At 33.2% G+C, this 14418-nt stretch overlaps 1 protein-coding gene across 1 annotated transcript; it reads left to right on the top strand.

Annotated features, from left to right (window-relative positions):
• The first annotated feature begins 9679 nt into the window (after positions 1-9679).
• LOC118054879 (GDSL esterase/lipase At5g45920) lies at positions 9680-13752 on the top strand. Its single transcript, XM_035066652.2, has 5 exons — positions 9680-10075; positions 10180-10404; positions 12734-12801; positions 12960-13124; positions 13448-13752. Exons 1-5 carry the CDS (start codon positions 9977-9979, stop codon positions 13608-13610), a joined length of 720 nt encoding a protein of 239 aa, XP_034922543.1. The 5' UTR covers positions 9680-9976; the 3' UTR covers positions 13611-13752.
• The last annotated feature ends 666 nt before the right edge of the window (positions 13753-14418 follow it).

Here is a 14418-nt window from a genome sequence, read left to right as displayed (position 1 = left end):
GGTTTTACCCAAATTATATAATTGCTTCCGCGACGGTGTTACAGCTGGAATAAATAATGGACACTATGCATTCTGTTAAGTAGTAACAGAATGCATACCACGTGGAAATCAGTTAGAATCAGTTAAAAAACAGTTAGTTGTTAACTGTTAATAAGCATGGAATGCATGCTAAGCTAGTATATAAGGAAGAACAGTTGATGTATACTACACGAAAAGAAATAATAGAATTCATTCTTCTAAAAATCTCAGTCTCTTCTCTCATTTTCTTTCTTTTCTCCAGTTTTGTTAAGTCAAGCTTAACAATTGGTATCAGAGCATGGCAGAGAGCAATAAATTCAAGACAATGAATGAAAATTGCAAAAAGCTAGAGACTCAACTACAGAATCATCACTTAGAATGGCAAGAATCTATGGCTGAAAGTAAGGAACGTTGGCTGGAACAAGGCACCCAGATTGATCAGCTAGTTCTACAGATGGAGATAATGTCCTCACAGTTCCAACAATTCATTGCTTCTCAACCAGCAAGAAAGGACATTGGAACTAGTTCTAGAGGTATTTTGGCGACCCCAGGCACTGATAAAGAAACAGGAATGCCTGTTTCAGCTGAAAAAAATGCTCCAGGGTACAGGAATCAATTCAAAAGTGAACAGATGATGGGGCAAGAACTCCATAGGGTGGGATACAATATACCATTACCAAGAGTAGAGTTGCCAACATTCAGAGGAGAGAATCCTCGAGGCTGGTTGCGAAAATACAGAAAATAATTCAAGATGAATACAATACCTGCACACTAGTGGGTAGAAGTAGTCTCATATTACTTGGAGGGCAAGGCAGACATCTGGTTTGAAGGTTTAATTAGGGAGAACGAATCTTGGATAGAATGGGAAGAATTTGCACAGATCCTTTGCAGACGATTTAGCAGCAGAGAAGATAGTGTGGAAGAATTCAACAAATTAATTCAAGATAAAAGTGTGGATGATTACATAGAGCGATTTGAGGAGCTAAGATCATTGATGAGTGCCCTTAATCCATCCCTAATAGAATCTTATTACGTCTCTAACTTCATTAGTGGGCTGAAGGAGGATATCAAACCAATGCTAAAAATCCTGAAACCTGCAAATGTATAGATGGCATTTGAATAAGTTAGATGGCAGGAAGAGTCCAATAATGCATTGTCTAGGAGGTCCAGACCAGTGCAGCACAGTAATATTACATTCAACAATGGAAGAGTGACGAGCAATACTCCATCCCCTGCTTTTAATCCCAATCGGATGGAAGGAGGAAGACCTAAATCAGACAGCTTGTTTGAGCAGAGAAAAAGATTGGGTCAGTGCTTCAAGTGTGGAGACAAATATACACCAGGGCACAGATGCAATACTAAAGGCTTACACATGATCGAAGGGGTAGAGGAAGAAGATGATAAGGAAGTCAAAGAATTCAATGACACTTTGCAGGAGGAATGCACAGAAAGGAGACCGATTAATGAGTTTGGATTATCATTAAATGCATTGCCAGAAAATGATACCTACAACACTATCAGAATTAAAGGAAACTGTCAAGGCAGGGACCTCATAATTCTCATAGATAGTGGGAGTACCCACAGCTTCATAGATGAGACTACAATTATATAATTAAATGTTTCCAAAAGTAAAACCACATTACTGGCAGTAACAGTAGCTAATGGAAACGTTATGTTATGTGAGATGCAGAGCCCTGGCTTTACATGGTTTATGCAGGGCTATGAATTCAAAGCTAACCTGAGGGTATTGAAATTGGACAGGCATGACATAGTACTGGGTGTGGATTGGTTGAAGTAGTATTCTCCAGTGCTCTTTGACTTCATTAAGCTGCGATTATCATTCAAGAAAAGTGACAGAATGATCAAACTAAAAGGAATAGTGCAGAGTTCTGACTTGCACATGATATCAGCAATTAAGGAGCAGAATAGCTTCAAAGATGTGATTGTAGGAGTAATTGGTCAATTTTTTGCTATGGACGTGGAAGAGGACAAACCAACCAAACTTACTGTGGAGATTGAATCCTTATTAAAGGAATTTGCAGGACTTTTTGAGGAGCCACGAACTCTACCACCAGCAAGGAAGTTTGATCATAAAATTCTATTGAAAAATGGTTCTCAAACTGTCAACATTCGACCCTACAAAAGTTCATTCATCCAGAAAGGGGAGATAGAAAAGCTAGTCAAGGAAATGCTTGCCAATGGAGTAATACACCAAAGTGTTAGTCCTTTTGCCTCTCCAGTTTTTGCTGGTAAAAAAAAAGGATAACACATGAAGATTTTACAACCGACTATCGACAGCTTAATGAGCATACCATTAAGAACAAATTTCCTATTCCACTCATAGATGATCTCTTTGACGAGCTACATGGCTCCAGGTTCTTCTCTAAACTGGACCTGCGGTCAGGGTATCACCGAGTCAGAATGCATAAGGAGGATATTGAAAAAACAACATTCAGGACGCATCATGGGCATTATGAGTTTAGAGTCATGCCTTTTAGCCTCACAAATGCCCCGACCACCTTTCAAGCATTGATGAACAACGTACTGGAACCCTTTTTGCAAAAATTTGTGTTGGTCTTCTTCGATGACATCCTTATTTATAGCTCAACCTTTGAGCTGCACCTTGCTCATCTCAGGCAAGTGCTGGAAACATTACAGGTTAACCACTTATTCGCCAACAAATCCAAGTGTGCATTTGAGGAACAACATGTAGAATACTTAGGGCATGTAATTTCCATCCAAGGAGTGGCCACAGATAGAAAGAAGATTGAAGTTGTAGCCAATTGGCCTATTCCACAGACGTTGAAGGAGTAGAGAGGGTTCCTGGGATTAGCTGGTTATTACAGGAAATTCATCAGGCATTTTAGAATCATCAGTAAACCTCTTATTGACCTACTGAAGAAAAACAATTATGGGTGGAGCACGCAGGCTCAGTAAGCATTCACGGTGTTGAAACAAGCCTTGTGTAAGGCCCCAGTCCTCGCCTTACCCGACTTCTCCAAAACATTTGTGTTGGAAACCGATGCATCTGATTATGGTTTGGGAGTTGTATTAAGCCAGGAGGGTAAACCAGTAGCCTATTTTAGCAAGTCCTTAAGTTCAAAACACTTAGGATTGTCCATCTATGAAAAGGAGTATCTGGCTATCCTTATGGTTGTAGAGAAGTGGAGGCATTACCTTGAGCAGGAATAATTCATCATCCAAATTGATCACGAAAGCTTGAAATATTTGTTGGATCAGAAAATTCACACTACAATTCAGAAGAAAGGCCTGACGAAATTGTTGGGATTAAGGTATAAGATAGTGTATAGGAAAGGAAGGGAGAACATTGTGGCTGATGCTCTATCAAGGAAAATCAATGACCTATCTACCAAGGATATTGGGACCTTGAAAGCTATCACTAATATACTTCCTGCGTGGTATGAAGAGGTTTATGCATCCTATAAAAAGGATTGCAGGTTACAAGCCATCATTCTTAGCAAACTGACAGGTGTAACAGGGGAACCTGACTTTACTTATAAAGAAGGAAGATACAAAGGCAGGATCATGGTTGGCCAGGGAGGACATCTCAGAGCTTAACTAATAAAATCAGTACATGACTTTTATGTTGGGGGGCATGCTAGCATTCAGAACACCTACAGAAGGCTTAAGTCAAACTTCCATTGGTATGGAATGAAGGCCATGGTTAAAGAAAGAGTGGAAGAATGTGATGTATGTAGGCAGGCCAAGGTGGAAAGGGTGGCATATCCAGGACTGTTACAGCCCCTACCGGTTCCTGAAGGTACATGGGAGGCCATTACCATGGACTTTATAGAAGGTTTGCCAAGTTCAAAGGGACGAAATACTATCTTGGTGGTGGTGGATAGGTTCACAAAATACGGGCACTTCATTGCTCTCACATATCCATTTACAACATAAGATATTGCACAAGTATTCCTAGATCATTTCTACAAGTTCCATGGATTGCCTGCAGTTATTGTTACAGACAGAGACAAAATCTTCACCAGCATATTTTGGAAAGAGCTTTTCAAGAAGCTGGGGGTTAAGATGTTGATGAGCACAACCTATCACCCACAAACCGATGGGCAAACTAAGAGGGTGAACCAATGTTTAGAAACATATCTTTGATGCATGACCATGCATCAGCCAAAATAGTGGTTTTAATGGTTGTTATTAGCACAGTGGTGGTATAATTCCAGCCATCACTTAGCAGTGGGCATAAGCCCTTTCCAGGCATTATATGGTTATGCTCCTCCTCAGAGGGAATGGTTGGCACAAGACCCTAGTTCAGTAGCTGCGGTGGAAGAGGTGCTTCAGAGGAGGGCAAACATGGATCACACACTGAAGAGGCAGCTGGAAACAGCAAGGAATATGATGAAGCAAATTGCTGACAAGAAAAGAACAGAGAGGGAATTCAAGGAAGGGGATTGGGTCTTTCTTAAACTACAACCTTACAGGCAAAACAGTGTGGCCATAAGGAAAAACCTTAAGCTAAATCCCAGTGTCTATGGTCCTTTTCAGATCAGCAAACGGATTGGGATAGTGGCATATGAGTTGAAACTTCCAGAGGGAAGTTTGATCCATCCTGTATTTCACGTGTCCTTACTAAAGAAAAAGGTTGGAGATGCAACTATAGTTTCGAGCAAGCTGCCAGTATCAGACAAGGACGAATGAGAATCATGCCCTTAGCCATATTGGATAGGAAATTGATGAAAAAGGGTAATAGAGCATCTACTGCGGTGCTAGTTCAATGGTCCAATCTCTACCCAGAAGATGCAACTTGGAAAGATTTGTCTGATCTACAGAAGCAGTTTCCAGATTGCGAAGTAATTTTTGAAGCATCGTGATCAAGCATTCAATCGAGCATTCTTGTGGACAAGAAAGCATTCAAGGAAGGAGTATTGTTACAGCTAGAATAAATAATGGACACTATGCATTCTGTTAAGTAGTAACAGAATGCATGCCACGTGGAAATCAGTGAGAATAAGTTAGAAAACAGTTAGTTGTTAACTGTTAATAAGCATGGAATGCATGCTAAGCTAGTATATAAGGAAGAACAGTTGACGTATACTACACGAAAAGAAATAATAGAATTCATTCTTCTAAAAATCTCAGTCTTTTCTCTCATTTTCTTCCTTTTCTCCAGTTTTGTTAAGTCAAGCTTAACAGACGAAGGTGTCTGTGAAAAAAAAAATATTGCAATCTACGGTGGGTCGACGACGATTTTACACAAAAGGTTTTTTTTTTTTTTTTTACTTTGATTTTTTTTGTTATTAATTTTTTAAATTTAATTCTTTGAAATTGTGTTGATTGAAATTCAAAATTAATAACTTATTTTTATTTTTTTTTATATAGTTATTAATGTCTCACCAAGCAACTCATAGTCAAGTTGATGCTTATTTTTACAAAAACAAATTAGATTTGATTACTTGCAAGGAATTAAAAGCAAGGAAACAAAATTAAGGAATTAAAAAAAAAATCTTTCTTTTTATGTTTTTGAAAAAAAATATCAATTTCAGCTTTTTTTATTTTATATTTGTTTTTGCTGATTTTTTTTTTATTTGCTTCCTTCAATGTTGGGTTGAATATTAGGATTTGGAGTTGATAATTTATTTTAAATTATTTTTTATGTTGTTATATCAATCACAAAAACATGTCTCGCTATTTTTCCACGCTTGGTTTCACAAAAAAAAAAAAAACAAATTTTATTATCTAAGAAGGATTGAAAATGAAAAGGCTAAAATTATAATAGTGAAATATTTGAAGGTCCATTTAAAAAAAAAAATTAAAAAATAAATGTGTTGGCACCTCTATGTCCTTTTGTTTTGTCGAAAATCATTTTTGGCCCCATTAGTTTTGAAGTCTCATGATTAGGTCCAAAGCTTCATTTTTCTTTCATTTAAGTCATTGAGTTTGAGAGAGAACACTACTAGAATATTGTATATCATTGATGAACACAACATTCATTCAACTAGGAACAACTTTGCGAGTGAAATCATGGATGAAGAAATGTCATCATGAAACATATCATCGGTGATTTATATTTTCTTAGTCAATATGTTGGTAATATAATCACCGATGGATTTATAGATAAAAATAGTATGCCAAACAAAAAAAAAATATTGGTATTAATTTCATCAATAAATCCATTAATGATTATAGTATATTATCGATAGAACAAACACCATTGATAAATCCATTTATGATCATATGCATATTACTAATAAAATTAAACCGTCAAGGAATTACATCTAACTGTGGCATATATATATCCTGTAATTTTTTTCAACTCTTCAAAACTTTCTAGGAGACTTAATCCATCAGGCATTCCATTGGTGATTCAAATTCCATCGAATCTTTGTTAGAACAAAAAAGGCAACGAGGATGACCATATGTACCAATAAGGGTGACTAATAGCTGCTTGAGGACATTTATTTTATCTCCCTGGTTGGCCATCTCAAACCTAAGTTGGGTTGTCTTAGCACTAAGCTAGGCCATCTAAGCTTGAACCTATTCTTGTAAAATCATTTGGACAGGCGGAGATTGTTGGCTTGATCCTAATTACAAGGAACCAATAGTCGATACATTACGGTCTACCTATATATCCTTGGTTGTAATGTTTGAGATAATGTAAACCTGATTTATATCGTGTCCATAGGTAGATCCAACCTTTAACAATAAATCTAGATTGATTCCTAGATGGGTTAAAGGACTATCCATATATCTCTCATGCAATTAGGTGATATATGTTTTCTAAAAAAAGTCAACAAATTAAAAAAAAATAACGTAAGAAAAGAATTATTGAAATCCAACTTACCACAAACTTCTAAGCTTGGTTATCCACAAGTTGTTGCACCTTTTTTTTTACAGTCCTTTTCGTACATAAGTTTCAAGAAAAAGCTTCACTAGTCATGGATTGTGTAGCCTGCAAAAGTTTGATGTTATAAATTACACATTTTCATATAATACAATAATTATATATATAAAAATATTTTATAAAACAAAATCTTAACATCTATTTTGCATATGAAATGAATAGAAAGGATTTATCGATATGCGTGGTAATGAAACCATGAATCTCCTTGGTTCGAATCTCTACATTAGACTATAACCACCGCAAGAAAGAGGTTGGAAATCCCTCCATATAGCCATATCTTCCCAACCTAGAAGACTTTTATCTTTTGCATATTTCTTTGATTTTTTTTCTAGGCATCGTACTAGAAAACACATTACCTAGTTCATAGAAAAAAAAAGTATTTGTTAAGATTATGAAAAAAGAAATTAAAACATTTTAAAAAATATCACAATTTGAATTCAATCTTATCTAATGATGTGGTGATTCTCTCAGACTTTCTTAGAAATAACATCTTTCTACCAATAAATGTTTTCCTCACACGTCAAATTCATAAAATAATTAGTTTATTAAAATTTTAAAAAAACTAACCAAATTAAATATTAAAAAAATATTTATATATATAAACTTTTTAAAAATATATTATTCTCTAATAAATTTATTCTAAATGTGTCATTTTAAAAAAAAAAAAATCAACATTTAGCCTTTGCAGCAGCAATGAATTTTTTTTTCTTCCTTCCCTCTCTCCTCGTTAATTTTCACACTAACCCTGCAAAAAATAAAAGCAGCCATTACTTTGTTATTTCTTCACATTTAGTTCTTGTTCTTTTGATTACTATTTATTATTTTTGATATGATTTATGAAATTGGATTTTTTTTTCCAATTTCTTCCCCATTCACTTTGTTTTTTATTTTTCAAATTTGATCCTTATTATTTTAATTGATATTTGTTTTATTTGTGATGATTTTAAAAGTTTATTTTTTTTTATAATTTCACCTTTTAAAGCCTTTCGTTTTCTACTAATTTGATTCTTATTATTTTAAGTACTATTTTTTTTCCTTGGCAATTCTTTTAGATTAAATTTTTTTTATTCATTTCATGCTTCAACAATTATTTTGTTGGAAACTAAACCTTTTGATGATGATAATAATGATGATGATAATGATGAGGCCTTATGTTCCAGGACTTGATCATGACACTTTGACATGGTCTGCTTCTTCTTCTTTTTATTTTATTTTTATTTTTTATGTATGTAATGGTATTTACCTTTCAACTTTGCTATCTTAAAGGAATTTGATATTTAATGATATCCCCTATATAAGTACCATTAACATTAAGGTATATGAACATATTGTAATTAAACAAATGTTTGGTTTGAACATTAAATACAATATTCAAGTGAATGTGTAATGTGCCATTATTTAAAAGCATTGACTAAATCATTTTTAGTTATGAAAGTTTGTCCAATAACTAAATCACCATTACCAACTGATTTTATATATACATCGCAATTGCAATTTGGAATCACAGTTTTATTATTTAATCACTATTATAAATAACAATTATATTAAAACGTGATTCAATGTTATGATTTTTATTTAAATTGTTATTTTAAATAGCAGTTCTTTATATTCAAAACAACAAGAAATATGCTATTTCTCATAATAAAACAAAAATTAAACTGTATCATTCTTTAATAATTTTAATAGTTCTTTATTTTTGTTTTTTGTTTTTATTTTTGTTTATGTTTTTTTTAAAAAAGCTCACAATTATGTGGGCCACCAGTCAAACAGACATGTCTAGAAGATAATCTGCTTCAATGAATTTAGGTTTTCAATTTGAGGTTTTTTAGAGTTTAAATAAAAAACCATAATTGATTGTTTTTTCATGGAGAAAAAATTTGGATCCAAATATTTAAATTTATTTTTAAAACTAAATCACGAACATATTTCAACGCGACATTAACTCTTATTGAGTAGTGAGGCAGGAACTGGCCCACCAACAATCAGCAAAAGCTTCCTTGGACGAAAAAGGACGGTTGCTCCATCGATGCCGCCTTCTCCAGAAGCCAATCCACGACTGACAGCACGAATTAATGTAAAGTCAATACTCAATAAGCAGTCATGTCACCATTTCACTCTCAGTTCAACAAGCAATGATAGCCGACCATGTGGTCCCTGAAATAATTTCCGAAAATGTTTTTTTATATCCTGTTTTAAAAATATTTAAAAAAATTAATTTTTTTTATTTTTTTAAATTAATATTTTTTTAATATTCTTAAATAATTTTAATGCGTTAATATTAAAAATAATAAAAAAATTATTTTAATATATTTTTTAAATAAAAAATACTTTAAAAACAACTATAATTATATTCCCAAACATACATTAGTCTATTGTCCAATAGTCCTCTGCAGCCAGGTACCAAGAGAAAAATAAAAATAAAATCTGTAATTATTCTACGCCAAAGACATTATCTTTTAAAAATCTCCCAGGTTTATTATATAGTTTTCCAGCAGAAGATTTAACATTTTCCCGAGCAGATCGACTAAATATTTTGTGATTTTTATTTACAAATAAAGAATTAAATTAGAGCAGGATCGCATCATCTATCCCTTTGTTTTTTCCCCCAAACATGCGGTTGAAAGTCCCGTTGGATGCAATGGTAGGAAAGCAGCAACGACGCATTCACCGTTGGATTGTTAGTGGTGGCTACACATCTACTACTAGCCACTAGCTGCAACAAGTGGGGCCATGCCAGTGGCATAAAGGTAATAATATTGATACATTAAGACCACATTGGTTCTTGAATGGAGCCTTCATCAGAAATAAATGCAACCGTCGGCTCTGTTGGCCAACTAAAACCGTAATTGATCCAAGAAACCGGCCTTCTGATCCGATACAAGCTGTGGGAGCCAAAGCTAGAAAAGAAGGAGGTGGGCATTGAAACGGCGGGAAGGAAGGAACCGGGAGAAGGCAAATCCGAAGATCGGAAACTCGCTTCATATTGCATGTGTCATGCGTCAAGATCGGTAGAAGTCCAGGTGTTCTTGAGTCGTAAGAAGATCAACCAATATCCGGCGCGCATCTACAGATTTGTCAAAGATGAGACCAAATATTTATCTCTTTGGTGACTCAATAACAGAAGAATCCTTCGGTGATGGTGGTTGGGGTGCCTCTCTCAGTCACCATTTCTGTCGCACGGTGATGATTCACTTCTTTCTTTCATATTATTTAAGCTACTGTATCTATATATATTCTTGTCTCTGTGTTTCTTGATCATGTTTGGTTCTTTATTTTTTTTGAAGGTTGATGTGGTGCTAAGAGGGTACAGTGGGTATAATACCAGGTGGGCTCTTAAGGTGGCAGAGAGGATATTTCCGCCGGTGGAAAGTGGTGGTGCACCGCCATTGGCTGTTACGGTGTTTTTCGGTGCTAACGATGCTTGCCTTCCCGATAGATACTCCGCCTTCCAACACGTGCCACTCCGTGAATACAAGCAGAACCTTCACTCTATCATCTCATTTTTCAAGGTATATACGTTGCTCACAATCTTGTCAGGGTTCTATTTTGATTGTTAAATAAGAAGCGAAAATCCAAAATGTTTTTCTTTTCATAGATTAGCATGTTCATCCTGGAATCTTCCATATGGCATGCGGAGTCCACTCATCCCACTGAAAGGCCGGAATTAAGGCATGTTTGTTTAATGAAAAATAATTTCTTAAAAGCTACTTTCTAATTTTTTTTTGTATTTTTTTTATTATTATTAAAATAATTAATAAAAAATATTTTCTAATTAACGAAAAACTGGTTTTTAGAAAAACAGTTTTGAAAACTTTCAAAGTGTTATAAGAAATTAAAAAATATTTTATTATTTATTAATTATATCAAATATAATCTTTTATCTTTTAACTATAATATATATTTTATTTTGATTTTTTTCTTTTAATTTGGTTTTTTTAGATATAATGTAATTAGATTTATATATTACCTTTGATTCTTTTTTTTTTTATATTGAATTTTTTTATCCGGATTATAATTTTTTTATTACTATTATTTAAAATAATTTAAAAAATATTTTTTTTATTTGTCAAATTTAATTTCTATTTTATAATAAACTTGAAAAAAAATATTATTAATTTATTTTACAGTATTGTTTTCATTACATAATTAAATATTTAACACTAGAAAATGTTCTACAATATATTTCTTATGACATTAATAAAAATTGAAAAATAATTTTTTTTTTTACAATTTATTTCTTATAAAAACTATTCATGGATAGGCTAAATTAATCTTTCATATATTGAATGTTAGTCTTACAATGATTAAATAATAATAATAATAAACTAGCATAGTACAGGTATACGGACGAACAATGAAATTAACAATATCTCTTAACGTGGAAAGAAAAGATGAGAAAATCAGATTGGGGAAAATGGGACCGATAGTGACGTCATAATAATTACCGTACATCAAGTTGATAAAAAAGAATGAGATGGGGTTTCGAAGTTGGGCCAAGGAAAATATCAATTAAAGAGAAAGATCTGCTTATGGTGGGTGGGTGAGTCCCAGTTGTCGCTGTTATTGTTGGCCATTGGGCTATTATTATTACTACCCAATTTTATTTATATATATAAAATATATTTTCTAAAAAAAAAATAATAATCGCGCTGCGTGACATGATAAAGTAAGATAACAAACATATATTATTTATAAAAAAAATATCAACTCGTAATTTTTCTTGTTTTCCTATAAAGCCAAACCATCTCAAGCATATAATTAACCATAATAAAAGGTAATTTTCTCATTCATTATTTTATTAATAGTGAAATTTTCATTAATTTAACATTTTTTGTTGGTATTTAAACTAATATTAAATATCCAATAAAGCACAATATTTTTAACTGAATTCTCACTTTTCTAATTCAAATTATCTTTTTTTTTCGTGTATATATATATATATATATATATTCAAGTAATGATTTATCAATTAATACCATATTTTTAACATGTATTACATAATTTAACAAAATTTAATGAAAGAAAAAAAAGAAGCATAACGAAGCGGATAATGGAAGGATAGAGAATCCGTGATTTTATATATATTTATTTTTATTTTATATATAGTAGCAAAATCCATAAAATAAGAGTATTAAGGATAAAATATACTATTTTATCCTTTTACTCGTATTTAATACATTAAGGTATTTTTCCCTAATGTTTTGCTTTGCTCTTTTTTTTTAATCTGTGCTAAATAGAAGAAATCATACCCTTTGAATTTGTAATTTTATGCCTTTTCCTTTGGCCCGTTGTTTAGACCGAAAGAGGGTCTAATGATTTTGTCATGGATGAATCCGAGTCAACACACTAAGAGGGCTAGAATGTAGCTTTTTATTTTCAGAGGACCATTTTGTTAAATTATCCTATAAAAATGTGCAAGTTTAGAGGTGATCATGGAACTTCAAAAAACTTGGGGGGTAGGCTCGAACGTTTTTGCATATGCCCAAGTGTCTTAAAAGATGGCACTTTGTGTGGTATCTAGCACTGGAACATGGAGGACCTACAATTTGATGTTCTTAAACTTCCTGCATATATATTAGGTTTTATTTTTGAAGGATTTGTTTGTCCCTTGAAAGTTGTCAAACACTTGCATGGTGAGTGCGTTTTTTCCTTGAAACTTGCCAAACACTCGCATGATAAATCAACCTTAATTTTTGAAAGAACCTGTTAGATGATCAATGATTGCATTGCTATAGAATCAGTGTTTATATAATGTAGTAGGTTGGGGCCATTCCGTAAACATCTCCGTTTGCATTATAAGTTCTTTGAAGTCATCTTTATATTTAAGCTGAATATCAGAAGCGTTGGCCAGAGATTGTCATTCTCCTCATTACTCCTCCTCCGATTGATGAAGATGCACGCCTCCGGTATGATTCTAACACACTTGCCCTTTACATCTTTGTACCTTTCTTCTTGAATACTTCTTATGGGTGTGTCATCGTCATTAGCTAGTATCCTTGCAGAGTTTTATATAGAATAAAGTATATAGAAACTTGGTGAAAGAAATAACTTTAAAATTTTGCAGACATCCATATATAGAGAACCCATCAGGTCTGCCTGAGAGGACAAATGAAGCTGCTGGTGCTTATGCTCAGGCATGCATATCTGTTGCCAAAGAATGTGGATGCCCGGTGGTAGATCTCTGGATCAAAATGCAAGAATGTCCTGACTGGAAGCAAGCTTATCTAAGGTATTTTAAGTTTTATCTTGCTTGTCTATATACTACTATACATAGCTTGCTGCAGGGGTGAACATAATGGATTTTAAACGATCATTGATCCTTTATTGTTATTGTTCTACTAAATAGTGAATTCTTTGGATTTATCGAATTGTTATGGTGTAGGGTTCTTTCCCGTATTTAATTAAGATTGGCATCTATTTCTGAGATTTTTCATTGCCATGGATTGAATAAATTAAACTAAAATTTTCTTCATCAATCTCAGGCCATTGAAATTATATTTCGTTTTTCCTAATAAGCAATAATTCTGAATACTTGTTAAAATGGAATTGCAGTGATGGTTTGCACCTCACTCAGGCTGGCAATAGGATTGTGTTTGAGGAGGTTGTCAAGGAGCTGAAGGAGAAGGGCATTAGTGTGGAAAATTTGCCAGTTGATCTCCCACATATCGCCAACATTGACCCTCAAGATCCACTAAAAGCATTTCAGGATTGTTAACATCAGCTCATATCTCAAGCAAGGTCTCTTTTTTTGTTCTTTTTTTAGCAGGGTGATAGACTAAGGTTGCGATCATTTTGTGAAAAGCACAATTAATTACTGTGTGATCATTTTGTAAGGCAATGCAAAACCATGATTTTTATCTTTTGTGCAGACAAAAAGTTAGGGGTTTATGGTTTAAAATTGGGTTTGGGGTTTGGTTAGGGTTTGAGACTTATTTAAGTTTTTATCTTTGGATTTGAGGTTTGGTTTCAAAGTTTAAGTTTGGGTATGAGTTATATTTGTGGTTTGGATTAGAGTCTAGGGTTGGGATTTGAACTTGAATTTAAAATTTAGAGTTTGAATTTGAATTTATAGTTTTATTAAGGTTGTATACAATCTAATTTGAAGTTTTATTAATCATCCAATTTTGACCTAATGACCACCCTCATGGAAAAACATTGTATAGGACACGAGGGTGAAGAGGATAAAGATGGTGTTTAGTAGTTTTACTAGAAACCTAGCGCGCACCTTGCAGTCAGGATTGATTTTTTTAAAAATGTAATTATTATCAATTTATTTTTTAATAGCAAGAAAATTGCGTAAATTTAAAATTTAAAGCATAAGTTTAATTAAATTGATCAAGACTTTTACGTGCCAATAAATTTCAATGCTATTAGAATGATACTATTTTTTTAAATCAATTACCAAGTTGTGAATTTAAGAGAAAGGTGTACATCAAGACACTTGATTATCTTGATTATATAATGTAAAAACTTATCAAAGTTATTTTTTTTTTTATTTATATGGTATTATTTTTTATATGTAA

This window comes from Populus alba, chromosome 11 (assembly GCF_005239225.2).
Source record: "Populus alba chromosome 11, ASM523922v2, whole genome shotgun sequence".
NCBI lineage: Eukaryota > Viridiplantae > Streptophyta > Magnoliopsida > Malpighiales > Salicaceae > Populus > Populus alba.
The sequence above is the reverse complement of the archived record's forward strand: the minus strand, read 5'-3'. Positions and strand labels throughout refer to the sequence as shown.